The sequence below is a fragment of the Hyposmocoma kahamanoa genome, unplaced genomic scaffold, assembly GCF_003589595.1.
Source record: "Hyposmocoma kahamanoa isolate Upper Pololo Valley unplaced genomic scaffold, ASM358959v1 79, whole genome shotgun sequence".
NCBI classification, from domain to species: domain Eukaryota; kingdom Metazoa; phylum Arthropoda; class Insecta; order Lepidoptera; family Cosmopterigidae; genus Hyposmocoma; species Hyposmocoma kahamanoa.
This window is the reverse complement of record NW_020653993.1, coordinates 3426245-3453780: the sequence shown is the minus strand read 5'-3', so window position 1 is coordinate 3453780 and position 27536 is coordinate 3426245. Positions and strand designations below refer to the sequence as shown.

At 36.0% G+C, this 27536-nt stretch overlaps 3 protein-coding genes across 4 annotated transcripts in view; all 3 read left to right on the top strand.

Annotated features, from left to right (window-relative positions):
• The first annotated feature begins 2127 nt into the window (after positions 1-2127).
• Positions 2128-7435, top strand: LOC113233653. Of its 2 annotated transcripts, none has more exons than XM_026468824.1 (3): positions 2128-2240; positions 3574-3994; positions 6243-7435. In XM_026468824.1, the coding sequence occupies exons 1-3, from the start codon at positions 2181-2183 to the stop codon at positions 6752-6754; spliced, it is 993 nt and encodes a 330-aa protein (XP_026324609.1). In that variant the 5' UTR covers positions 2128-2180; the 3' UTR covers positions 6755-7435. The 2 variants fall into 2 exon arrangements, with proteins under 2 accessions (XP_026324609.1, XP_026324608.1); XM_026468823.1 differs by having other exon boundaries at positions 3574-4108.
• A 1764-nt stretch (positions 7436-9199) lies between these two features.
• LOC113233627 lies at positions 9200-18742 on the top strand. The gene is made up of 16 exons (XM_026468784.1): positions 9200-9270; positions 9910-10008; positions 11476-11577; positions 12071-12115; positions 12257-12301; positions 12711-12770; positions 13151-13255; positions 13387-13452; positions 14310-14384; positions 14743-14895; positions 15412-15471; positions 15557-15601; positions 15966-16076; positions 17265-17339; positions 18149-18163; positions 18626-18742. The coding sequence occupies exons 1-16, from the start codon at positions 9226-9228 to the stop codon at positions 18740-18742; spliced, it is 1218 nt and encodes a 405-aa protein (XP_026324569.1). The 5' UTR covers positions 9200-9225.
• Positions 18743-24405: 5663 nt separating this feature from the next.
• The window catches only part of LOC113233520, a 30216-nt gene continuing 27085 nt past the window's right edge, over positions 24406-27536 (top strand). Inside the window, exons 1-3 of the mRNA XM_026468643.1 lie at positions 24406-24455; positions 26628-26714; positions 26946-27020. Coding sequence (XP_026324428.1) covers positions 24414-24455; positions 26628-26714; positions 26946-27020 — 204 coding nt within the window. The 5' untranslated portion in view covers positions 24406-24413. The remainder of the gene's footprint in view (positions 24456-26627; positions 26715-26945; positions 27021-27536) is intronic.

Sequence of the window (27536 nt, the reverse complement as noted above, 5' to 3'; positions counted from 1 at the left end):
CAGCGCCTTTGTGTTCCTTAGAACCATCTGTGAATATTGTGTAGAAATCATGATATTTGTTACCCAGCTCATTCAGAACACTTTGTCTTATGTTATATGCGCGACTTTGATGTTTGTCTACAGAAAGTTTGTCAATGTAATGTAACAAGAGTTCGTATTAATAAAAGATATCCATATGCCTAAAGAATACATAGGTAAAATGTTACGTTGATATAAAGCATGTTCTTTAAATTTTGTACATGATTCTACAATATTGGTTTCTTTTTATTATGCCAATAACTATTCTGACATAAGTCGGAAAGCTTCAGTACAGATTCCTCAAAAGAAGAATCCGAACGGGAATGAATTGTTAACCAATAACGGTACGCGAGCCATAACCTCCTCACCGACAGAGGTGGAAGACACAGCTCGCACATGGATCGGAGTTGTCCTAATAAATCCACCACAAATACGCAAAGCTTTATTTTGAATCAGATTCAGTTTTCTTACGTGGTATTAGCACAATTACCTTCCAAAAAGCTACGTAATCTATTCGGCTTCTTACAAGGGATATGTATAGTTTGCGTAAATGTTTATGGTGTACACCCCAGGAACATCCCACTAGTATTTTTAAGATGCTCAGGTATTTGTAGACTTTTTCACACGTTTCTTTTATATGCGCACTCCACAATAACTTAGAGTCCAAAGGATAGTTTTCTCAAAGACAATCATTGCCACCGTATACAATCCTAATCAGGAAACCAATGCACTTTTGCTCATAACCTAACTAAAATATTGATTTTGTAGTTCAGAAAACTCAAAAATCTATGCTTGATCGTCTCCGATGATAGATTTTTTGGCATAGGTACACAACGAACTTGCCAGACCTACAAAGTACATTCTAGGCGACTAGTTACGAAGGAGCAGTACAGATCTTTAAAGCTTGAGCTTTTGCAGAAGTTGGAATGCCAAATACTTTAGATGCTTTTCTCATCACATGGTCAATGTGCTTTTCAAAGAGTAGTTTTTCCTAGCTACCGCTGAAGCTTTGATATAAAAAATCTAAGCGGCTCCAACTACCATCGCAAAATCACGCAGATTGGAATAATTCTCTCCAACACCAGCACTAGCCTATGTAGCGCCCGGATGCAATCAATACCCTGGTGCTCTCTAGTAGGGCACGCCATCAAAAGGGATACTTAAGGTTATATTTTCCCCAATATATCGGAAATTCGAGTGCAAATGGTGCAATTATAAAAGATGTTGGGAAGCAATAGCCCGTTACGCTTCGCCTGCATCGCGAACGTCGCAGGCACTTTGAAGGTATTGTCGTCACGAGTAGGTCTCGGCGCCCCTTCAGATTCTGTGCCCATGTGTGCCTCACCCTGCACCATAGGTAAAGCCGGCACTGATTCTCTCAGAATCCGACATGTACAAACTAATTAAATAACCGATCCTATCTACATACTCAGGTTCTGTTCAACTGTTAATGTATAAATTAACAGTTTTTATTTTCATTGAATACCTTTATTTGTACAAGTTTGTATGATTACAGCTTTATTATTTACTATTAGAGGGAGCAATATTATACATTTGAAAGTGAAAAACGAAATGTTTATGCGAAGTACTCATCTACTAAGTAATTAAGTAGTACCTTCAGACCCCGCTCTTCAACTCTGACGTACACAAAGTCCAAAAAAGAATTAAAAAAAACAAAATAATATTAGGGACTTTAAACATTACGATTGTGTACGTATTATTACAGTTTCATGGCTATTTAAAACATCGCCTATTTTTAAAGCTATGAAATGTATTGGAAAAATCTTTGCATGTCGTTGTAATCTATCTTTAGATATCTTATTAGTAGAACTTATTTTAACTAATCGATTAAATAGGTGGGAAGAAACACTTAAACCCAAGATGATCTGTCTTTAAATTTGTTTCAAAACATCCTAAATGCTCACAAGCCTAAAGCAAAGACACTATGATTCTGTTATTTCTCTACATTATGTTAAGTGCCATAACTAGCGTGAAGATTAATCAACGCGAACTGCTTTACGGATCTCACTTTATATTTGCCTCGGCAAATCGATTAAGTACACTTGTACTAATGAAGGAGGTGTCTTTCAATTGTACTCAGTCTATAGTCATGCCTTTAAGCAAGTGCTATTCTTAAGTATGATATAATATTAACAAACACAATGAAGATCTCATCCCTACTCTGTTTTAGTTTTATTTGTGTTTTCTTGGAAGCTCGACCGGTAAGTAATGACAATAATATCTATCAAATTTATGTATGTCATAAATTTCTTACAGACTGCATAAGAACAGTGTTGCAAGCATAACACTACCTGTGCTCATCAACACAACAAGAAATCTATCCTAGATTTCAAAAATAACATTGTCTTCGAAGGTACGCATATGGACGTTAATATCAAATTCCACTGCGCCCGTCACCCTTAGACACAAGTTCACAAATGACATGTGCCTGTAATTTCACCAGTACCCTTACCCTTCAAAACCCAGTACACAATAATGCTAACATTACTGCTTGGCGACAGAAATAGATAAGGTGGCAGTACTTCTCTAGACGAACTCTTTCACAAAGAGCTCTAATGCTATTATGCATCCTGTAGCCTCCATGTGAGTAGAATGAAAATGATTGAATATGTGTAGGAGGATGTGTGGGTTAAAAGAGAAAAACTACCATATAAAATTTAATAAACTTTCGGTTTCATCATAGGTCAGTTCATGGATTTACTCCACTACTCTACTACATTTCTTCTTCTTCATGTGTCATCTGTCTATGAAGGTCGGCGATTATGATGGCAATCTGAACTTTGGACACTACAGATCAGACTACGTTTACATTCTATTTTATTTGTGTATGTATGTCTTGACTATATATTATGTGAACTTAAAAAGCCATAACGTTTTACATGTTTATATTCAAATTTTGGTATGTCATTGTAAGATAGTGTTACACCGCCTAGACTTTTTGGGATGTCATTTTTAATTTTTAAATTAGTTCTTTAACTAACGACCAATATAAAAAAATTACATCGGCAGAACTTTACATGTCAGATACAGAACAACATTTTACACTTAACTAGCTTCAAAATATAGCCGATAATAATCCTAGTTACAAACCATCTGTACACTAAATTTCATCAAAATCCATCAAATTGTTTCGGTATGATTAAGTACTTTAAGTAGATCTATCTATTGAAACATATTTTCGTATTCATTATTTGAGAGTTAATTTAAAAACTAATCGATTGACTGAATTGTACTACTCAGTAAATGATACAAAAAACCAAAAGCATTTTTTTTTGACGTAGGTACCAATGCTGCCTTGAAAGTCCTTGTAAATTTTACTATTAGGTTTTTTTCTTCTCTTTACATACTAGTTACATTTACACTAAATAAAGTTTTGTTTACTATGTTGTTCAGGTGCTAATAGAGCCAGTAGCAAAATAATTGGATTTAAGTCACGATGCTATAGTTGACTTAAATGGTTCTGTAAAACATATTGGTCAACGCAACCGAACGGTAGAACAAATGAAATGAATTTGAACATTGTTTTCATTTTAGGATGACTACAGTCCTACTTCAGAGACAGAAAGTAAAAGTTTAGAGATTGAATCCCGTGCTGCTGAAGTCGTTAACGAAACTCTTAGTAATAACGTTGAAAGAAATGGAAAGAAAGAAGAAATAATAGAGTTACTGACTTTACTGCCTGAATTAAAAGCAGAAAATGACGATTCTGAATCGGATAATGCAAGTGATAGTGACCGTGCTGAAATAAAGGACGAATCAAGCGAGAGATATGGTAACAATGGACAAATCATTCTTGATGATATGAAACACATAGAAACACCAGAAATTATTAAACGTGAAGATCGTGACGGGAAATCAAACGAAAATATAGAAGTACGGCGAATGGTAGACGATGATGATTCAAATGAAAATACGTCTGAAGAACGATCTGAAGAGTCCAGCGAAGAAGAAATAAGTGAGTTAGAACAACCAGCACTTCTTCAAAATACGAGAAGAATGATTTCATATCCTACGGAAAAACCTGTGGATGTGGTAACACTGCCGGGTGATTTAGCTGACCAGAATCTAGGTATCAAAATTAGTTATAGTAGTATAGTAACTCACAACACACCCGAGTTTATATGAGGTAACATACGTAACATATTACTTATCTTTGGCATACCTCTGTAAATCTTATATTAGATATACAGGAAGTATTTGGAAATTCCTTTTATCGAGAAATTCTTCTCTATTGCTCTAAATGCTTGACGCTAGGAGTGGAGCCATCTAAACGATTATTGCTTCTCTACTTGGACCATTTCCCTGTTCGACAAAATTAGTGGGATCCCGAAAATTTTGTCTATTATATATATATCCGCTATATATGTCCGCGTTGCCGCCTTGCAGTGACTGCGTGCATCTGTGATGACAAATTACATTCTATTTATTAAGCTTTTACCTTAAATTAAATAAAAGTAAAGTTTTAACTTAAATGAGCGTTCCGTGCACTCGGGCGAGTCTGGCTTGAATCTGGTCTTCGCGACGGTCCGAGCGGCGACCGCTGTGACCGGGGTTACGCTTTGTATATACTTTCAAACTTTCGCGTTGCATTGTACTAATATTTGGAAATAAAAATAAACGCGTTCACATACGAATATGTATTTATCACACCTACCTAGTTTCCCGACGTTTGGCCAGGTTGCACTGGCCATGGTCACGGGCTGACTGGTGTCGCAGTGTTTACATCTCCAACTCGGCGGTAAAATCTTCATCCACTCGCATTATATTTTTTAAACTACCACCACACACAACACTAACGGTGTCTCAGATAATTTACCCTCCCGATTGAAATTATTAGGACGTTTTTGATTTCAAAATGAAATTTGTGCCTCTTTCCAGTAAATGTTCTACAATCACTGACTTATTACATTGGCGATTTTTTACAGCTACGATATGTTCTTTGACCCTTTCAGTGACAATTCTCTTCGTTTGATCTATGTAGCAACTACCGCAACTACAGTCAATGTTGTAGACGCCAGCCCCCGTAGCATGGCTACGCATGATAGTCGCGACGCGCGCGATATAATCTAAATTAGATCTGATTGAGACAGCCAACAGCGCGCTTATTTCAAGAAAATTTCAAGCTTATTTGAGGTTTTTGATCTTGTCCGTCACTCCTTTAACATAGGGCATGTAGGCTGGATGTCTATTCCCCTCCGGATGCCTATATCTGCTTTTTGGCTCTTTTCGTTATCGGTTCACTTGGTATCCGTACCTCGTGAACATGATTTAGCTCCTGCTTCAGATGCTTAAGGTCACAAAGGTTGTAAGCTCTGTTTTTTAACGTGTGTCGTTATTATGGACTGCAAGTGACGTGTATGGTGATGCGAAGTTGCATGTCTGTGTGTGTTGGTTTGCTATAAACACAGTGCGTTAAGAACCCATTGGACTTCACGGTAATTGTGACATCCAAAAAGGCAACGACCTGTCCGCCTCCATCTCGTACGTAAATCTTATGTTAGGGTGAATGGAATTGCCGGGCGGCGTCGTGGTGAATGTGCACCGACCCCACGGCGCCGACTCAACCGGCGGGAGGTAAACCCGGGGGGGCTTTAGTGGGGTAGGCCCTCCAGTCTGGAAGGAGAGTCCCCACATAACCCCTGATTCTCCCTGGGCTCAGGGGTATCTATAAAGATTTAGACTTAAAAACTCAATATTCGCGATCGACTGCTTACCAGAATGTGGCTGTGATAGAGAATAGTGACATCGTTAATGTTGTATGTGGCGGTAGTTTAAAAAATATAATGAGGGTGGATGAAGATTCCACCGCCGACACGGAAATGTAAATACCGCATCACCAGTCAGCCCGTGACCATGGCCAGTGCAACCTGGCCGAAACGTTGGTAAACTAGACTAAAGGTAGGTGTGAAAAATACTTATTCGTAGGTGAACGCGTTTATTCCCGTTTCCAAATGTTATGCTTTGTAGCTTGTCAGCGGTATAGTTTAAACTCCATTTGTAATGGAACTTTGAACGTCAAATTTGGCAATGTGTTTATTAACCTATTTAGATACTTCTTTAGTTGCGTTTCCATGTACCTGTTTTCTTACACATTTATTTGACGTTAATCGACAAGGTTCAACTTTTACGGTTTCACAATAAGACCTGATCATAGTTTAAGTTTCACAAGAGTAAAACATTTACAGAGTTTATTATTGTTTCAGAGTCAAGAGCAGCACTTGGATTAACTCCAAGGATTCCGCGTCTGCCTTTACAGATACCAAAAGTGATAACCAGTCCAGGCCTCCCAAATCCTTTTTCGTTCACCACACCTATCCCATATTTGAACCCAATTAAATTACAAAACTATCCAAATACTGGTACATATTTGAAACGGTTTCCTTTAGATTATCAGAAATCATTGCCTGGAATGCTAAAATTATCGAAATCAGACTTTCCACGACCAGGGGCGCCATTGATTGATGATTTTGCTGCAGAAGCCTACGGCAATGCTTACCCTTTCATTTCTTCTACCTCGGCACCTTTGGATATTTTTCCTCAAGACATCTTTCCCAAGAACCTTTACTCTAAACTAATGCAGGCTTCTGAACATCCTGTCCCATACCAACCAGGATTATACAGCCCATTCAGAAACACTGGTTACCCAAATGCGAATTTCTTTTTGGGACAAAAAGACCTCAAACTCCGACCTCACACACTTAAAAGAAACTTATAACTTTTTAATACAAATATTAATAGTTTTTAAGTCGATTAGATACAACTTTGACTTTATATTAATCAAAACAGTTGATAGAAGTGAGTGAAATAAAACCTGAATCAAGGGCCGATCAAATGATTATATTCAAGAAAACGCGTTAGTGCAATTTACATTCCACACATAATGTAAATTGTGTAAAGTGCAAACTAGACACGAGCCAAACTTCACACAGCTACCGTATCGTATCTTGTTTGTACGTTACACAATAATTGACGTAAAGTTCATTATGCTACGTACAATTTCGTTATAAAAATTCGGGAATGTAATTTGAGCTTAACGGACAAAAGGTGACTTAAGTGCAGCAAACTCGTGCGTGTTGTGACTCTCCGGTGGGCGGCGCGTGTTTACGTCCTTATAGTACCTAGCAGCTTGATCAAAGTTATGGCTACCCTTAGTTAGACCCAAACGTTGATAATACGAATCCGCGCAATCTGTACTCACATTCGTTTTTGCTTTATACACCTTGGCTACATAGTTTTGAAGTGTACCTAAATAGTTCTCCAATTTAATTAACGACGCTGACGTTTAGAGGAATGCAAGAAATCCCCGAAATTTATAGCTACATTAGTAATAGATATAAATATAATATTATAACAATCATAAAGTAAGAAGATTACGCCTTAAAATAAAGTTTAATGTACCTAAATCTGATGATGTTTTACTTTAACCCAATCTTACCAATTCGCACTAAATTCAAGATAAAAAATATTTTAGATTAAATGAATGACAGTTTCGAACTATCAGTAAATGGGATTATAGATTACACTGCAGACAATGGTAACAAGCAACTGCGTGTCACACCTGAATTGGAAAATACACTTCTCATCAGAAAAATCAAAACACCTTGATTTCACCAAAATTTATGTTTTGTAAGGAATGTCAGAAAAATGTTATATTTAGGAATATATGTCAAATGTCGTTCAATAGTGAATAATATGAGCATTGCTAAATAAATACCCTCCGTACTACCAACAAAAACATCTCAAATAAAATGTAGTAATACACCGCCAATCCTGCACTTAAAAAGCACTAATGAAATTTTTGGTGTACTTGTATAAATATGATAAGATTCCGTTTGAGTGGTTCTAACGTTTACCATGAAATTACTCCTTAAATTGTAGTTTATAAACATTTATATTCTTAAAAAACGCTACTTACGGTATGTTTTCAATAAATAAACACCGAAATCACCAGCCCAAACAATAACACACACGATTGTCGTGACGTCTTTTTGAAGTTGTTTACTTTTTTTAAATGACAGACCCAGGCATTAAAAACTTTATGATTTGCTAGAGTAGTTATCGAAACAGCAATTAATATTAGTTCTTTTACCTGTTATAACTTTGATATCCGGATAAATCGGTATAAAATCTGTTTGCTGCAGTTGAGAAGCGTTAAAAGAAGTTATTACAATAAATCGATCATCTCACTCAGAAGTGACCCGATTCCTACACGATCCTGAACGGCGCGTGAATAATCCAGTCTCCCGAAAGCGTTTGTAGACTCTATGCACAGACGACAAGCTTAGATGCAATCTTTCAGCCACAACACGCTGACTAAGTCCAGAATCCAGCAATGCCACCACTTGGGCGGCTTCTGCGGGCGAAGTATCCATATGTTTTAGAAAAAAAAACTTTTTCAGACGTCCCAAAGCCACAGTAAACAAATAAAGAACAAAAAGTTTTAAGATAAGCGCAAATTTTTAGTTTTCAAAGGTAAAATGTACTCCAACTCTAAACACATATTTGTTACAAAACAGCGAATCATTTCATTTATAGGATAAAGAAATGAAATTCTAACTTTAAATTTTGAATTTTCGCTTACCGTTATAATGGCCAAACTGCCAGCTATACAATCATGTGATTTTTTTCATGGAATAAAAACTCTTTTGTGTTAAATTAGGACAGAAATCATAAAAACGGAAGTGTTCCGATTTTTCTGATGAGAAGTATATAAGCAACTTAGATCACGCTCAATTGCATTGGCTACCTGCATATTTAAAACTCAACCTATACTTAGGTTACTCTACGCACCACAACAACAATTACAACACGAATGGGTACAGATTTAAATTTTTTGACTAAAAGGAATTACACTAACATTCAGATTTGAAACAGAGATAGATTTTGAAACATTAAATTCTCAAAAACAGCACATCTCAGCTCACCACCTACTCTCGCCAGCTAAATTGGAAATGAATTTTGAAAAATACATTCCAACCACATTTTAATACATATTTCCGACAAAAAGTATCATTATTCACAAACCCCTTTCCAACGAACGGAAACGATAAAAAAAAGGAATAAATGAAACATTTTTATATCGCAATAAAATTCGTGATGCAAAAATTAATTTCAAAATTCAATTACATAAGAACAAAGGTAAGATTATTAAAATTAAATCAAATATTGTGAAGTCATGAAGTTGCAATGAAGTTCCTACTTTTACTGTATTTAATTTACTATCTTATTGAAGTAAGTAAAAGTAAATCTTTTACTTTTCTTAAAATTAGATAACTTATTCCTAAAAAATAAATATTTAAAGTTGAACCAGTTAAATCATATTTAAACTCACTATAGATTATAGGTAAAACTAGCAAACTGACAAATGATTAGAAATAATAATATGGAGTTACGACCAGTACCTAGTAGACACAATAGAGGAGGTGATTTTTGAAGCAGCCTATTTAGGAGGCCTTTTAAGTAGACAGTCTTGGATTCTATATGTCTCGTGATTCTGCACCACCTTAACGTGGAGTATAACTATCACCTACATGCCCGAGAAAGTCCAAAAACCTATTCGAATACCTATGAAATCAACACCTGAGATGAAACTATTCCTTAGAGATAATTTATGGTTCAGACCAGCACGTACCGTAGTGGTGTGTGTAGACCGGTGATGAAAATGAAGATAATAATGAACAGGTTATCGGGCCACCGTAAAAGAGCAGGTCATCTGCAGCTAAAGTAGCAACATCTCTCTGTTGCGATTCCAGCCAACCCCTATACCAGGCACTGCGTTTAATCCCTATCCTCCTTTTATTGAGTAAGCCAGGAAGGAATACTTTGGCCCGCTTTTTAGCGTTAAGAACTAACACATTTAATGTATTTCAGGGCTCGGATAGCTTTAAAGATGACGACGACTCTTTATATCCGCGAGTGTACTATTTGAATCGGCGAGGTGCTCTATCAACATATATGCAGAAAAACAAAGTAAAATTACTTATTTGTAAATCTCTAATTTCGGCCGAGACGTAATCTCGTTCCTGTGTCACTTTACTTCATATAAAAAGAAATACTATGTATCTCGTACGAACCAGCGCTGCGTGACGCCACCTGGGACCGTTGCGATGCGTTGGTTGCGAAGCGTTTATGGTTTTTGAAGATAACCTTATGAAATTTTGTGCAATACTTGAAAAACAACAACAGCAAGGTCGTGTCCATGCTACTTTTAATTTGACTTTATTGACTCTGAATAATAAATAATTGACAGACCTACTTGAGTGCGAAGTCGTTTCAGGGACTATTTATATATGTCTTATGTTATAATTATGTTTTGTTGTTGTCTACTATATTGGTGTTCTACATATATAGATACATGTATAGACATGGCTACAAGGAGGGAAGGAGGGAGGGATTTCCGGAAATGGTTTTACTGCATCGTAGGACAAACTACTTACTTACGAAGTCGAAGTTGGATTTTAAAATAATCCAATCCATTATGCCAGAAAGATAAACAAACCGGTTTGGTTAAAATTCTAAAGCAATCAATGGAATAAGTAACACATTCACGTATATTTTGAAGATTTCGACTTGATATCTCATCACTTTTTCCAACAATATTCATTTCAATAACATATTAAATATTAGTTCAAAAGTAAGGTTAGTAATCAAATATAGATTTGTGAATAGTCTATGGTTGCATAGGGCTGTACGGAAACATTGGATTGGAACAGACTGCAAATAATGCAGTAGATAATTGACCTTTTACCAAAACGGAGAATAAAAAATTAACGAGAATGGTCACACTCTGCCCCTCCCTAGCTTTAAGTACCGCATACTGACGATCACATTGACGGAACGGCGACATTTGCTAGTAGAACTTAGAAAAAAAAAATATTTAGAATTTTATTTACGAGTTGTAATCTAAAAATAATCTCGCGAAATGTGAATCGCGGATAGTCATCCATTACCCGCGATTAAGTCGCAAATAACAGGTTACACAACAACGCTGACGTGGTACTACCAGGGCCCCAGAGTCGAAAATTACAAAAGTTACATTTTTGTCTACAGAACTACAAAACAGCAGAATAACAACTTTTCTGACAACAGTTTACGATAACAGTTGTTGAAAATTCGTATAACACTGACAAACAGCCGTTTTTGCCATGTCTAGTAGGGTGGTGATTGTGTCAACACTGCACTAGGTTCCTTTACGTTTAGATTCCACTTTCCATTTAACATCAGGTGGAGTCACCTGCCTGTCACGTATAAGTATGTTCCAACCACATCTTTGACGTAAAATCCAAACTACCAGAATACAATACTACCAAAAGTGTATGAAAGATGTGACACTAATGGAAGAAAATAATTATATATTTCAGGTCTGTAGCGAATAGAAATTTGTGATCTTTGTGTAGTTTGCCAGTTACATATATAATATAAAAAGTATATTTTCAGAAAAATCTCCCGAAACCACTTCGCAGTGCAAACCAACTCGGTAAACTCCCATCGCCAAAAGTGGAGGTAAAGAAAACAATTAAAATTCCCAGAGACCAAAAGGTAATTTAATAATGACTTCTTTTTATCGTATCTACTCATCAATAAACTGGTAATGCTTGCTATCGTGGTCAAAGGATTTACCGCTCGGCGTAAGATACACGCCGATTACGACTTACGAGGCTCGGAGGAGGGGAGGCTCCTTCCGTGCACCCCACATTTTTTTCATCTTATAATTACTATTAAAGATGAAAAAAAAAATTAAGCTTATGTGAGTTCTGAGATGTACGTGAATTGAAAAGAAATTTAAATGAATATCCAATTCAGGCCACTCAATTCTAACGGTGATAACCAGTGAGATTTTTATATAACCCAAATTCATTCAATAAGTTTTAATTTCACTTATAATTTGCTTAGGGAACCATTATCGTTGGCAACCCTAATGATTTTAATTTTACCACTTTGTCAGAAGAAATGAGTTTTTCAAAATTCTGCAACATGGCGAACGGTTAAATCTCGGTTCTCAACTAACTTTTTGTTACTAATTTTCTTTCAGATACCAGCAGTTAAAGCCAAAAGCATTAAACGGATAAGACCTTCGGTTAGTATACAACGCTGATGCCAACGAGTAGTGATTTTGACTTCAGTATTCCATCAGAAGAAATCAGTACAAAAATATTTCGTAATACGGCGGCCAGAATCTCAATTGTCGGCTAACTTATTATAACTATTTTTTTTTCAGAAACTGAATGACAAAACCAAAAAAAATAAACGGGCAAGCTCGAAGGTTAGTTCACAATACCAACTTGAGACACTTCAAATAGGAAGTAATTCAAAGATCCAACTATTTTGGAGATCACTGTATCAAACAATTTTAGCAAAAAAATTATGTTACGATTGAAACATAAAAAGTTTTACTTCTACTAGCAATTAGACACGAAGCTGAAGTTGTGGCTGGACCTTTTTGTTTACACCTAATAATATTATTATGACCTGAAATGCTGAAGCCATGACAAAAATTCACCAATAAAAATAAGAAAGTCCAAATATTTTCAGTTTAAAAATTTGGACATTTTGGAAATTTCTATGTGTAACTTATACGTGGTACTAGAGTCATCAAAAGTGACTATACCATTTTATGGTTTAAATCTTGGTGCAACAATATTAATTCGACCTTGATATTTCTTTCATTTCAGAAAACAGTGCTAAGGTCAGGAAACAATGGAATAACAAAATGGAATAAAAACATTTTTTCGGTTAGTTGGCATAAAATAAATCATTATACTTATATACTATTAGGTATTTATTATTTCTGATATATCTAATATGAAACGAGAGAGAATGATAAAGTAAATTTAAATTGATCATTAAATGACCTCGCTCTATATGTGAAATATGTGGATACAGAATTTAGTAGAAACAATACAATTAGTTGACGTAAATTCTAGGGTACAAAACCTTCAAACGACAAATTTGGAACTCATATAAAAGCACTTACGTGTATATTTGTGCATAGATGTTTAAAGAATAAAGGAAAACTGTAGCAATATTCATAATTTAGATACAATATTGGTATCTTAAGTCCCGTTGTAGTTTTCATATTGCGAATTTTTAATCAAATATTTGTGTATTTTAGAACCACGATGGTTTATCTTATGAAGACCGTGATTCGGTTGAGACGCAAGAAGGTGTCAACTTACATTATGACTATCCCGGAGACATACCACAAAAATTACAAGTGGTAAATGAACTCAGCTAATGTAATGTAACTTTCGCGTGTTATCTGGTCTCAAACATGAAAATTGGTATTAACCTCAACCAGAAACTTTATTGTTGAAACTAAGCAAGCATTAAAAAAAATCTAATTTGTAGGTCAATACTGTGACAAGTGACACTGAACTTAACGATTATCAAGAAAATGAGAAGGATACCGCAGAAGTAAGAATACATGTAAAATAAGCTTATGTTATAACAATAAATACATATACTTATCACAAATTGGATAGAGGCTTCCTTAGGGTAAGAGCTTCAGTTTTATACACCCCATGAAATTTTAAAACAAGTTGAACACATTATATAATATTTTGAACAAAAAGTAGAGGAATGGCTTAAATTTTACTATTTTCTGTCGTCGTTAAACTAATAGAAGAACCTATTATAAATATTCTGGGATCTTCCTTGAACATCAGTTGACGCAAAACCTTTCTTCGATCCTAGCTCATAAAAAAATTTACTTATTAATTCGATAAGCGGCATTAGAAGCGGCCAACACTATACATATGTCAAATATATCAATATGCTTATTCATCAGTATTTGGAAGTTGATTACAGAAATTTGAGGAAGGCTAGAGAGCGCATAAGAATAATTTTTGTTTTACCTAAGATGTTACGATCTCTCCACATATTTGCATTATCACTTCCTGGTCATCTTTTTTCTGTCACATCTCAGTCTCACAAGGATCATTCAGGAGGAAGAAGAAAATATTGTGTAAAATATAGTAAATACATGTTGTCTGTAGAATTTAAATTAGTTAAATCATACCTCTTTGCTTCATTACTTTAATAATATATTTAAACAAGAGCTACACAAAAACTGTAAAAAAAAAGTTTCTCTTACTCGACGATTATTGAAGATAATTAAACTCAAGTAGTTCAACATCTCGCGCAGGAATTTGTATTGTTGAATAGGTATTAATTGATAAATATTATTCTTTGCCTTAATATTCTAAATAAAAAAATATGAAATTGATTACCAAAGCAGCTAAGTTCATACTTACTTATAAATGTTTTTATAGGTCGCATCTACGATCAAATATGACAAGTACATTGAATATATAAATCCACAAGGGATGCGCAACGACAATGAAGAAGTGAGTATATGTACTAGTAATAAGAACCCTTGTACTATTATAATTTTTTATGATACTGACATTGGGTAACAGTCTGATGAAGCAAATGATGGACAACGGCAACAGCCACCTCTTTAGACATTATTTGAGAAACCAAAATGCTTTGCCGGCTATGGTTCATAAGCCCTTAAGTCTTTTAGCTAGCTTACCTATTACTCAAATACTCTAGCAGTAGAAATAGACAAGGCTTTACAAGAAACTCTGTTTGTGATATCCTTCTTTTCTCTATGATAAAACTCTCTGCTTAAATGACACCTGGTTTTAATTACTAGGATGTTTGCTCCTGCCTGAGGAGCCTAATATAACAGTTTGTTTACAGGAAAAGGATTTGCCCAAAAACTATAAAAATGAAATTGAAGCAGGAGAGTTAGCCGACATGGTGCAGAATAAACGTCATTTTGTTCCAATGAAATATGCTTATGATGACTTAGGACGGCGTTTTGTGTTGCAATATCCGTACACCGAAGTTCATGTTAGTTTATTTATTTTAGGTTATTAAAGGATCACTGAATTGACTTCAGTAGACTAGCAGCGGTCATATTCTGAAACCATGCAGTTAATGTGAACGTTTAGCATATTTTGAGTGGTTCCCACTGCCTCACAGTTAGGCGCCACCTTTCTATCTTTTATTATGACAAATCGTTCGTTTTCTGGAACTTTAAAATTTATATCCACATGTGAGATCCACATTATTTATTATTCTGTTATTAACCGACTTCCAAGTTCTTCTTATCGTATCGATGTCTTACACTATGTTATCGCAGCCCAGAACCTACTTAGCCTCGCTAACTACGCTACAAGTGGTTGCGATGATGAACTGTGGATGTATATTAGGTTTGCTATCATGGTGAAAAGATTTGTCAGGATGTGCAAGACAGACTGAGTATACGATTTGTGTACAGAGATAATCAAAATGTAGTTAATCACAAGGTCCAATTTAACAATTATCTTTGTGTTTTAATACGAATATTTATTACTGAAATTACAGACAGAAGATTCGGATATCGAGAGTACGGCTGAATCTCAATTGGATACAGCTATCAACGAGGTATTTATTATGATTACTATAGCATTCTAGGTAAACAAAATCTGTTCGTTATATTAAATATAATATTCAACATTTATGATTCCAGGCCATGCAACAAAACATTGAAGATGAAAGACTGATACCAGTGAGGGTAAAATAGACATTTTTAATGCCTTTGTAATTTTTCAAATATCTGTCCGCATGAATTGACAAAGTGACATAAAGTTGTAAATTATCATGTAAATATTTAAGACTATTGATCAAAATCGACCACATTACTATGAATGTAAAGTGCACTTTCAAATGTGTTTAGATGAATTTCATTAAAATAATAAATATGAGGTTGATTTTTATCAATTTTGTTCAAATATTTGTAAATACAGACTTTGATCCTTAGAACAATTTAGACAACTTTGCACTACCTAAAGCGCTAAAAGTCTTTATTCCCACGACCACCACGTCGATTGAGGTTCCGGTTGATTTATCATTGTTTGGATTTTTTTCATTATTTGCAGGCTAATCCAGGTTTAGTGCTTTCTATTGCGAGCGAATCAGCCCGTCTTGAAATGTCGAAACCACCTGACCCTACGCGAGAAATTATACAAAATACTTTGCTAAGAACAGGTGTAAGCTGAAAAATATTTTTTTACACACAAATTTTTATGACATTAATTAACGGGACGAACAAGTCGTACGCCTGGTGGTAAGCGATACGCCCAGTCATAACTATTACATTACTATCGCCACTGTGTCCGTCACCTGAGATGTAAACCTTGCCTAACAAAACCGGAACGCAGTAATGCTCACACTGATTGACGGCTGAAGTATGGTAACAGTTCCTCTGAATGAGCTCTTTCACAATAAACCCTTTGCTACAAAAAAAATGTATAAAAGTCGAGAAATTTCTCAAAATGCCTAATATTTTTGAGCACCATTAAGTGGTTAAACAAGGCGACTTAAGCAGCGATGCAAACACGCGTTCATGAAACACGCAATTGCATCTTTACACTTGCGATTTCTAGGTGACTGCTTCGATGCAAACGCGCGACTGCATCGATACAAACTGCCTCTGTGGCCGAACGGTTCCATGCCGGACTGCCACGCAGAAGTCCCATGTTCGATTCCCGGGCCGGGAGAAATATTTGTATGGCCTACATTTATTTCTCTCGCGAGTTTGGGTGTAATTTGTGGTTGTCTATGTGTGTGTCCATGGCACTCGTGCCACAGGGTTTTCCCTAGTGCGCGGCTATGTTGAGTGTGTGCGATATTATTATTATTATTATTAAACGCACGATTACATATATGCAATCGCCTATAAACCGGAAGTGTCGCGATGCAATCGCGCGTGTGTGTACAGGTATATTAGCGACTGCATCGTTACTGCATTGCGTTTACATCGCGTTTGCATCGCGTTTGCGTCGCGTTTGCATCGCTGCTAAAAGTCATCGTGTGTAACGCTCTTTTGCTACACAGCAAGTTCATGAGTAAATTTCTATATTTGTATAATAGAACAAATAATATAGCGATGATGGCCCAGTGAAAGTACGGCTGCTTCTCAAACGAGTGGTCCTTACGGAGGCATGTATATGCCTGTGACCTTAATCTTTCTAAGTAGCACATACACTTCTTAATATTTGTATCAATACCTCTCACTAACGGTAAAGAGAAGCATCGTGATAAAACCTTCGGAAAGTTCGTGAAGTCTCCAACCCGCATTGATCCAGCGTGATTGTACATCATAGCCTCTTCTTATAGAAGAGGACGACGATGATGATGAGAAATAAATAATACATATTTTTTTATTGCAAATTTAGAATTACTGGAACAGTTACTGGAAGGAAGACGTGCCAAATCCTGATGAAGTGTTCCTGCGCTCCCAGAAAAAGAAGGTAATTACAGAGTTTGACGTAGAAATTTAAGTAGATATCAACTGGACTCGCCGCCGACCGAACATTGATACGTCGAACTTCGGGGATAGTCCAAACCCGCGTATGTAGTATTGGTAAAAAGCGCGTATCTGCACCAAACCAAATTTCACAGAAGAGGGATTTAACGTTAATACTTTGTTATTTCAATGGCTACGACTTTTATTTTTGCACAATAAGCATTAATTTATGTTGTCTACGGACTGATAACAATAAATTCCCGTAAATCACGCTAATTTCATTGCCACGACATTTACGCGGATATGATTTGTCGACGAAATTACTGAAATGTAGACTCGTAATCAAATGATAGTTACGCGTAACTGTACAATCCCCGACGAACCATTTAAAGATGATTAATACACGAAACCAAACAATTTGCACTATGGGGAATTTATTAGCTGACAACCTTTAAACGATGTTCGACACACAAAGGGATTCGCCGCCCGCGACTAACCGTTTAGTGGAATATGCGTGTTACGCTACTTGTCATTATTATGGAGGCAAGTGCCTAGCATAAAGTTGTTACAAATAATACAGACAATGAATAAAACTTTTCGTGTTCGCAGATTAAGCCTTAACATTACTATTGTCACAACTATATTAACATATACAAGCAGCAGCAAACAGCAGCTTGCTTTTGGGCGGTGACAGACTCAATTCTAGGCTTACATGTATAGTTTTTGTTAATGTCAAAGTAAGTTGTATAATACGAATAAAAATAAAAGAACAAGTTATAAGTCCATCATGAAAACTGCTATCATTTGTTACAGCTCCAGTCTAAATTGGTAAGTAAATAACATCATATTGCTCAGCAATCATTTGTTATTTCGTAAACAGACTTAGTTTACATAATTTTGCATACAGCGGTTTAGAGAATGGAAATTTCCGATTAAATTAAAAAGAGATTCCGATAGAGTTATGTTAATACATAGGCAATTTATAAATAAATGCTTCTGAAAACACAGATTCTATAGAAATCGACATGTATAAAATAACTATAGTTTCACTCTATCCGGTCAAACATAAGACATACATAATTGAAAGTTCATATTCCATTTAATCACATGCATTTTAACAGACTAAACCAGGTATATCACGTTTTTTCATAATATCACATGGGCGTGCAAACATGGATTTAATAAGTCAGTCATTCAATGCGGTGATAATTATTTGGGTCAATTTTAATGACAATAAACTGTAAAATGTTACTAGATATTAATATTTAGATATAATCAAAATGTTTTTAGGAAACTGTAAGAGTGAAGATAATGCCTGGTTCTAAGCTGCACCAGTTGGTGTCGATAGCCAAGAGGGTCTCACCGCGACTTCTTTACATTATCAATACCAATAAAGATGCACCTTAATTATTTGTTTTATTTATTTTTCTCAAACATGCTCTGAAATTTTTGCAATACTTTCAAAATACAAACACGGAAAGTTTGTCATATAAGAAATAAGTATGAAAATCCATTATTGTGCGCTGCTCTAAACTTTTAAATCTACATATCTACTAACAATGAACTATGTAAATAGGCAAAAGAAAAACTCATACCGCCAACTGCCCAGTGTTCGTAATTGCAGGAACTAATAAGTCCTCCCAGCACTGCTTACTATTAAAAAAAAAAAGACACGGTACATTAAAGTGATTTGGTATGCTTTTCTGTTTTTTTTCGTCTTTTTTACATTTTCGTCGCGAAAATTAGTTCTAGCAAGAAGAACAGAAACGCAAATACAATAATGGATAGTACTCCGACTAAATAAAAACAATAGGCAAAATTAACCAGGAAAAAAACTTGTTGCCGGCTATGTGCAAATTAGGATACCTACATGAAAACTTTTGAAACTTTTATACACTGGGGAACCACATGAACCACATCATCAGAAATTCAGCAGATTACTATTAATGTGCCTGGGAAAACAATAAGATTTCCTTTTAGCAATTGTCCTAACATATTTACTTTATTACTTTTTTTTTAAATATATAATAGACACTTGGCCACAATCTCACCCGATGTTAAGCGACGATAGGACGCGTTTGCCTAAAAATGCCTATTCACTCTAGCCTTGAATAGCCCCAAATTGTGCTTTTCGGAAAATACAGAGATTTTATTTACTGATTTTAAATATAGAAATTTAGAGCATTTCATTCCTTTGCCGTACGCATCAGAAAGAAGGAAGCAAAGCGCTTAGTCCGAACAGGTGGAATATCAATGACCGACCAATGTCGACCGAAGGAGGAACGGTGAGGGCGGATACCAAATTAATTAAATTACTTTTGATATTAATTAATATATTTTACCTTTTTCAATTATACGTCTTCCTCTCTTTGGTCTTTTATTGCTTCCTCATATTGTTTGAGAAAAACACTATACATGCGTAGGCGGAAACGGGGATTCGCTCGACCTCTTCAATAATGTACTACTCCTATGAGTTATCATCTATCTATCTATAACAGTGTTAAAATACATGATATACATCTAATTTATTTAGGATATCCTAGGCTATACAAGGTGTAATCGTTAAGTATGCCCAGGAGATTATTCCATAAATATAAGAGATATCAAAAAGCTTTAGACTGATATCGAAAGTATGTTACCCAATGTACTCATTAGGTAAAGTACCCTCGATATCAAATTCGAGTTTGACCAACTTCCGCTACCCCGATTTTTTTCATCCCTTACAATGAAATGATACTTACATAAAACTGAGTCGACCTGCACTAAACAAAATTGATCAGTTTTATTCATTTTTATGGACAACTCACACTTGACAAAATAATTGAATATGCTTTTTTTATACATTATATATATAGAGTGTTTGATGTTAAAATTTTCGATATTTCTAGTTTTAGTTTTAAAAAGTTATTGATGTCGATTTACTCATTACGTAACGTACTTTCGATATCAGTTTAAAGTTTTTGATATATCTTATATTTATGGAATAATCGCTTAGGCACACTTAACGATTACACCTTGTATATACCATCACAAGTCACGACTACTATCCAGATGTTCATCATCATCACCAGATCAGCCGGCTAGTGAGCTTTGTGCTCTACCCACTGCCACTTCAACTTGGTAATCCTTCGAGCTATATCGGTGACTTTCGTTCTTCTACGGATCTCCTCATTTCTGATTCGATCATGTAGAGTCCATTGCCCGTTGAGTGACTTTGAGATTTTTATGAGGCCCATAGTAAGTGACCACGTTTCAAAGCCGTGGGTCATCGCTGGCAATACGCACTGCTCGAAGACTTTTGTCTTCAAGGACTGCGGTATTGCGGACGAGAAGACGTCCCGGAGCTTCCCGAAAGTGCTCAACTGAGTTGGATTCGACGATTGAGACATTACGTCACACAGACGTTACCCATTTCAAATTATATTTTGTGATACCAAGCTCCTTGTCACTTAAACTAATAAGGAGGCACGAAAGCCTGGTGCTCTACAACACAGGTTAATCCTAGTATGGATACCAGACTTTCACAAACGAAACAGTCTTCAATATCACATGAGGACCATAGGTTAAAATTTTAGTGTCCTTTGTAAAATAAATCATCATCATTCAGCCATACGACGCTCACTGCTGGGCATAGACCTCCCCCAACGATCTCCACGACGATCGGCCCTGCGCTGCCCGCGACCTTGACCAGACCGCCGGTCCACCTGGTTGGCTGGTGGCTTCCCACTGAGCGTGGTCCGGTGCGCGGTCGCCATTGAAAAACCTTTCCACCCCAACGGCCATCGGTTCTCTTAGCTATGTACCCCGCCCACTCCCACTTCAGCTGACCAATTCTTCGAGCTATGTCGGTTACCTTAGTTCTCCTACAGATTTCCTCACTTTTGATTCTATCACGTGGGGAAATACCGAGCATCGCTCTCTCCATTGTCCGCTGAGTGACCCCTTGAGCCTTCTTATGAGGCGAGAGAGGGCAAGAATTGTGGTCGGCATTGCCTATGTAAGGGGTGGACGCCAGTCTAGTTCAGGCACTGAAATCTCTCTATGATTACAGTGCCTGTGTCAGAATAAATGGTGCTTACACTGACTGGTTCGATATCGGGAAAGGTGTTAGAGTTAGACAGGAATTTGTAGCGTCGCCATGGCTGTTCAACCTAATTATGGACAATTGTTTGAAAATTTTGAAAGAGAATACGTGTGGGCTCAGAATGAATGGTTTACTCATTAAGTGCCTCCTATACGCCGATGACCAGGTGGTATTAGCGTCGTCAGTGGAGGAGTTGCAGGAGACAGTAAATATTTTGCATGGTGCTCTTAAAAGGAAAGGAATGAAAATTACGTTTTTGGAAGAGAGGAAGATATGATGGATTGCACGATATTGATTAAAGGAGAGAAAGTGGAACAAGTGAAAAAGTTTGTGTATTTGGGTTCTATGTTTACGTGTGATGGAAAATGTGAAAGAGTCATTGAAAGAAGAGTGAACGGAGGGAATCAGGTGAATGGTGCCTCGCATACCTCCATGGGCTGCCAGAAAGTGTCTAAAAAGGCACGATTGCCTGTGCATGGGGGGTGCTGGTTCCTACACTTATGTATGGTAGTGAATGTTGGATTTGGCAGAAGCATTAAAGTAGATAGAATAGGCACTATAAACAGTGCCTATTGAAGCATTGTTTATTTATACAATTAAACATTACTTAATTAAACAGCACGTGATTTTTTTTTAATTTTTTATTTGGGTCAACAAACAGTACACACAATTAAAACTTATAACTAAATTTTTTAACAGTAAATATGCTATGATTGTCTCACCAACACCGTTAACAACTAATTAAACAAAAAACTGAAAAGTGGTGATGCATTTCTAATAAACTACTGAAGAATATAATGTAAAAAAGGGTATTATACACATAACCAGCTATATTGTATGACACTAGGTTATAAGGCTAATATAAAAAGAAAATAATAATTGAATAGTAAATGATTTCACACATCGCTAAGCAAGTTCAAAGTTATATTAAAAATATACCAATGCGGGTATATTTTTTAATATTTTTTTTTAATAAATAACGCACACACTCAACATAGCCCCGCACTAGGGAAACCCTGTGTCGCGGGTGCCATGGACACACACATAGACAACCACAAATTACACCCAAACTCACGAGAGAAATAATTGTAGGCCATACAACTATTTCTCCCGGCCCGGGAATCGAACCTGGGACCTCTGCGTGGCAGTCCGGCATGGTATCCGTTCGGCTACGGAGGCAATTAAAACATCTACTGAGTAAAGTGGGTATTGTAATTTTTCATTAATCGGTTCGACACGCACCGGTAGCAAATAATGTATATGCTTTGCAATGATTCGTAATTTCACAAAATTTATGGTCCAAAAATATTTTAATGCATTGCAAGAATTTTTTGAGAGCAGAAACTATAAGATGAACTTATGATATTTAAAAACTGTTATAATAATTGTTAGAAGAATGTATTATTTTAATTCTGATACTCTCCTAACTTATATTACTTACATACATGTATTATATCATCACGGCCGTCTCCCACTGGGATAAACAGACACTACGGACCTCCATCTGCTACGGTCCTGACAAACCTTCGCCTCCTCCACTCCCAACAGTTTCTTACGTGCCAGTTTATTCTTCGTACTTTTAACCGGACCCTTTTGAAGGACATCCCCAATCTGATTGAGATATGTACGCCGAGGTCTCTCCCTCTCTCCACATGCCTTCATCTACACGCCTCCCTCCACACTCGCTCTATAAATTTGTGCCGTCAATCTACCAACATTCATTCTTTCAACATGACCGAACCATCGAACCATAACCACAGAACCTTATTTCATTGATAACATATAATATTATTACTTTAAATATTTAAAATTACTTTTTACTTAAGTTAACTCTAATTTGATATTGCATTTAATAATATTTTTTTTAGATTTTAGTTACACACAAATTGAAATGCCCTGATGCTGCTGGGTTACACGGCCATACTTTATATTACTATGTAATTTTTTTATATAGTACAAAGTGACGGGACGAACAAGTCGTGCGCCTGATGATAAGCGACACGCCTAACCATAGCAGTTGCAGTGCCACTCAGAGCTCTAAATCGCAAAAATCTTTACGGACTGAGAGATAAGTTGACAAGTCCCATGTGCCTGTAATTTCACCAGCATTCTTACCCTTCAAAACCGGAATGCAGCAATAGTCATATTACTGCTTGGTTTAACTGGATGAGCTATTTCACAAGGAGATCTATCGCTGGTCATTTACAGGAGGTAAGCGATTCCCTTTAAAGCAAGGCATTACATTTTAGGAGGCGAGGTGTGGGGGAGCGCCCTTCGTGTACCACAACCCACGCACTGAAAATTAATATGAATAAAATAAGAACAGGCGGAAAAAAGTGACACATATTCGACATCGCGTAACGCCAATTTTCAAATTTCAGATTATGTGAATTTAATAACTACAGAGCTGTAACATTACAGGCACATGGGACTAGCAGTGCCTCTCAGATCTTTGCGATTTGAAGCTCTGAGTGGCACTGTAATTGTTATGGACAGGCGTGTAGCTTACCCTCAGGCGCACGAGATGTTCGCTCCGTCACTTGATACTATTATTAAAAAAAAGCTTTACCTAAAAACCAAAATTTAGGTTCTCTAAAAATATCTCATAATTGTTAAAATATGTGCAAAGTTATAATTTAAGAATAAAATACGTAAATATTTCTTCTTTTTCTTTAACTTTTATTTTAGTCTGTTTTCGGGACTTTTTTATGATCGCACATTCTTCGTGTAACAAATGAGCGCTTTCTTTAAACAATACCCTTAGGTGTATCTTTTTTTTTTATAAGACTTACATATTTTAATATATTTAACATTATATTTTAACAGTAAACAGTTTTTCCCGCTTCTACTACGCACGGTAACTTGCCTTAACTAAGTTTTCGCAGTTGGCCAGTGCTATAAAAACTCAAGACATAATGTTTTAATTGAATTACTCGCATAAGTGAAGATAAGATCCAATAAGGAAATCACATTTTTCGCAGCTATGACGCCACGATGGAATTAACATTGTTGTGTTTAATATATTATCTAATTGAAGTAAGCGTTTTATCTTTTGATTTGGATTTCAATATTTCAATGCTATATAAGACTTGTGTCAGTGGTACGTGCTTTGGGCTTTATTTACGTAAACCGGGAACCTATATTTGTTTGTTTCAATTCACAATTTGAGTGCGATTTTTCTAAATTTATTCCGAAAGTCATGTTTGGTATGTTCCAGCAGTGTTCTTTTATGTTACGTAATAACATTCTCTAGTTTGAATAAGTGTAATTGAAACATTTTATAAGACATATTACAAGTTTGTTGGAGATGAGCCTAAAATTAGAAATGGATTGAAATCAGCACGAGCCGTGAGCTTACCAAATTTTAATCTAGTGAGTCAATGACAATGCACTCAGCATTCACAATAAAGTACTTATTCAGTTACAAGTATTGTCTTCATCCCCGCGTTTCACAAATTGTTGTATAACGTCTACATCGAGTATATAACCAGAAATAGAGACGAAATGTCATTTACTTTGTTTGAAAACTATTCTGTCAAATCATTACGGTGACAACAGCGCGTCGAATTCGAAACAATTGACGGGTGTCGTCAATTGTTTCACTACAAATCGACCAGTTTAACTTCAACTTTGCTATAATGGACGAAAATTGAAAAATTACATAATTTAATATTTAATTTCCGATGAAATGTGATTTCGTTTGTTTTGTAATTAGGTATTTTGCTGTATTTCCCACACCACCGAATGGAACAGCCCCCATTGTTAGAGATATTATCTTTATTACAATAAATCATTGACTTACAAATAGAATATGTTTGGAATATATGGAGATGTTCACACAGGTCAGTTGTTGGCGCTGTACTATTGCAGCTTTTTAATTTATGATTTCAGCGCAAACGAGAGTTGATATTTGAAATAATGCTCATAAGGCCCATTTGCCCGATGAGTTGCTAGGAATGGATGGCCCTTATTTCGTATACATTTCTGGTTATATACTCGATGAATGGATATTATGAAACCCTATTTTACATTATGACGACGAATATAGTGTAGGACGCCCTCAGACATAATTTTTTTTTAATTAGGCTGTTGACAGCTGATAATTGCGACAAACTGAGGACCGGGCGAAATTAGGAGAGGCCTATGTATAGCAGTGGACTGCGATGGGCTGATGATGATAACGATACTATTTGCAGCATCTTACGACATTCTCTTACTCTTTCTTTAATTTGTCCTATTCACTCTTCTAACTTTATTCTAACTCCTTCAAGGTTAGAAGCATCAAACTGTGGAATTCCCCGCCTGAATCGATCAGATGCGCTAAGTCGTTCAAAACTACTCAAAGCTCATTATTTTACACTATGATTAGTTATTCTTGTCTACTATTCTTACCTGATTTAAATTTTGTGTGTTATTACTATTATGTTTTATAATTATAATCCTACAAATTATGTAATATATATTTATAAATATATATTTCTTCTTTTTTATTTATTATTATTACTCTTTTGATATTTTATTTATTTATTATCATTCTTTTTTTTTCATTTGTGTATGTTTAATATGTGTATTCAATACGTATTCTATTGCGCCCTCAATTAATTATTGTCTTATCGTTTTTCCTATAACCCGAAGGTTGCCTGGAAGAGATTGCTATTTAGCAAGAAGGCCGCCTGTTATACCTCTCTTTTTTTTTAATATTATGTATTTGTCCCAGTGTGCAATAAAGAATGTTTGTATTGTATTGTATGAAAATGTTATACCAGTGATAGCTAAATTGACTACGCTTGACTGCTACTCGAGCTTTTTTTTTATAATATCAAGTGACAAGACGAACAAGTCGTGCGCCTGATGGTAAGCTACATGCCTGTCCATTACAGTTACAGTACCTCTCAGAACTATAAATCGCAAAGATCTGGGGGGCACTGCCACTGCACACCCGTCACACTGAGACATAAGTTGACAAATCCCAAGTGCCTGTAATTTCACCAGCACTCTTACCCTTCAAAACCGGAACACAGTAACACTGACATTACTGCTTAGCGGCAGAAATAGGTAAGATGGCAGTACTTCCCGGGACTAACTCTTTCACAACGAGCTCTACTGCTACTTGGGATCGCGTGATATTAAATTTTCTCCTATATTATCAAATCGCCTTGATCCAATGGTATACATGACGTGATGATAATGTACGTACCTGTATTTCAGGACACTAATAGCGTGCGTAATGTGGATTCGCAAATGTTCCTCTGGAATCAACGGAAAGACTTTCAACCAGAAGCTAAGAAGCACGAGGTAAATTCATGAACAAGCAAATAATACTAAAACAGTCAAGAGTGTCACTCGCAGAACGCTTGTCTAGAAATAGTGTACGCTAATGATAAAGTAATATTTCAAAAAGAGTATTTTTAACTTGTGATCTGAATATAATAATTAAAAAGGAAAAAAGTCAAACGAATAGTTAAAGATATGGTATACTATGGTCCCACAACTGATTCATCGAAATAAATGTTTTTTTACTTACAGAAAGGAATACGCAATCCAGTCCAAGTCAGTAAACTTGCAACTAGATACACAGGTGCCGTGAATAGGGTTTCGTTTGTAAGTTCATCTCTCGTTAATTATTTATGTCACTGGATACACGATAGTGTGTCAACCAACGATCTGAAATTTAAAGGTGGTCATATGGAAAAAAATATCGATTGTCTACACCTCAAAAATGATTTGTAATTGTACACACTTGTAATTTAGTTTGCCTTATAAAGTCACCCCAAATGATAAACCAATTATAACCTTGATGTAATAAAGCCACATATGATCATATAAAAAGCGCTTATAACAAATGAAATCCCACGTGATTACGAATGCCGATTACACGAATGACGATAATGCGATGACAATTATGCAAAAGCCATAATGCACGACGGCTTATTTTCACGAATATTTAGTTGCGCGAAGGATTAAAATCGCAATAGTTTAAAAGCACGATGGTTCGAACGATAAGGACGATATCACGAGGACAAATTTGCGAAAGCTGAAATGCGCGAATGGTTAACCAACCAACATTTTTATTTCAAGGAATCAAATACAAAAGTTCGTGGAATTCAAATATAAACG

Coding starts and splice junctions, on each gene's coding strand:
- LOC113233653 (XM_026468823.1), top strand. CDS start 2,181: ATGAAGATCTCATCCCTACTCTGTTTTAGTTTTATTTGTGTTTTCTTG. Junction 2,241..3,573: donor TTTTCTTGGAAGCTCGACCG/GTAAGTAATGAC, acceptor TTTTCATTTTAG/GATGACTACAGTCCTACTTC. Junction 4,109..6,242: donor TTTAGCTGACCAGAATCTAG/GTATCAAAATTA, acceptor TTATTGTTTCAG/AGTCAAGAGCAGCACTTGGA.
- LOC113233627 (XM_026468784.1), top strand. CDS start 9,226: ATGAAGTTCCTACTTTTACTGTATTTAATTTACTATCTTATTGAA. Junction 12,771..13,150: donor GGAATAAAAACATTTTTTCG/GTTAGTTGGCAT, acceptor TGTGTATTTTAG/AACCACGATGGTTTATCTTA. Junction 16,077..17,264: donor ATACTTTGCTAAGAACAGGT/GTAAGCTGAAAA, acceptor TTGCAAATTTAG/AATTACTGGAACAGTTACTG.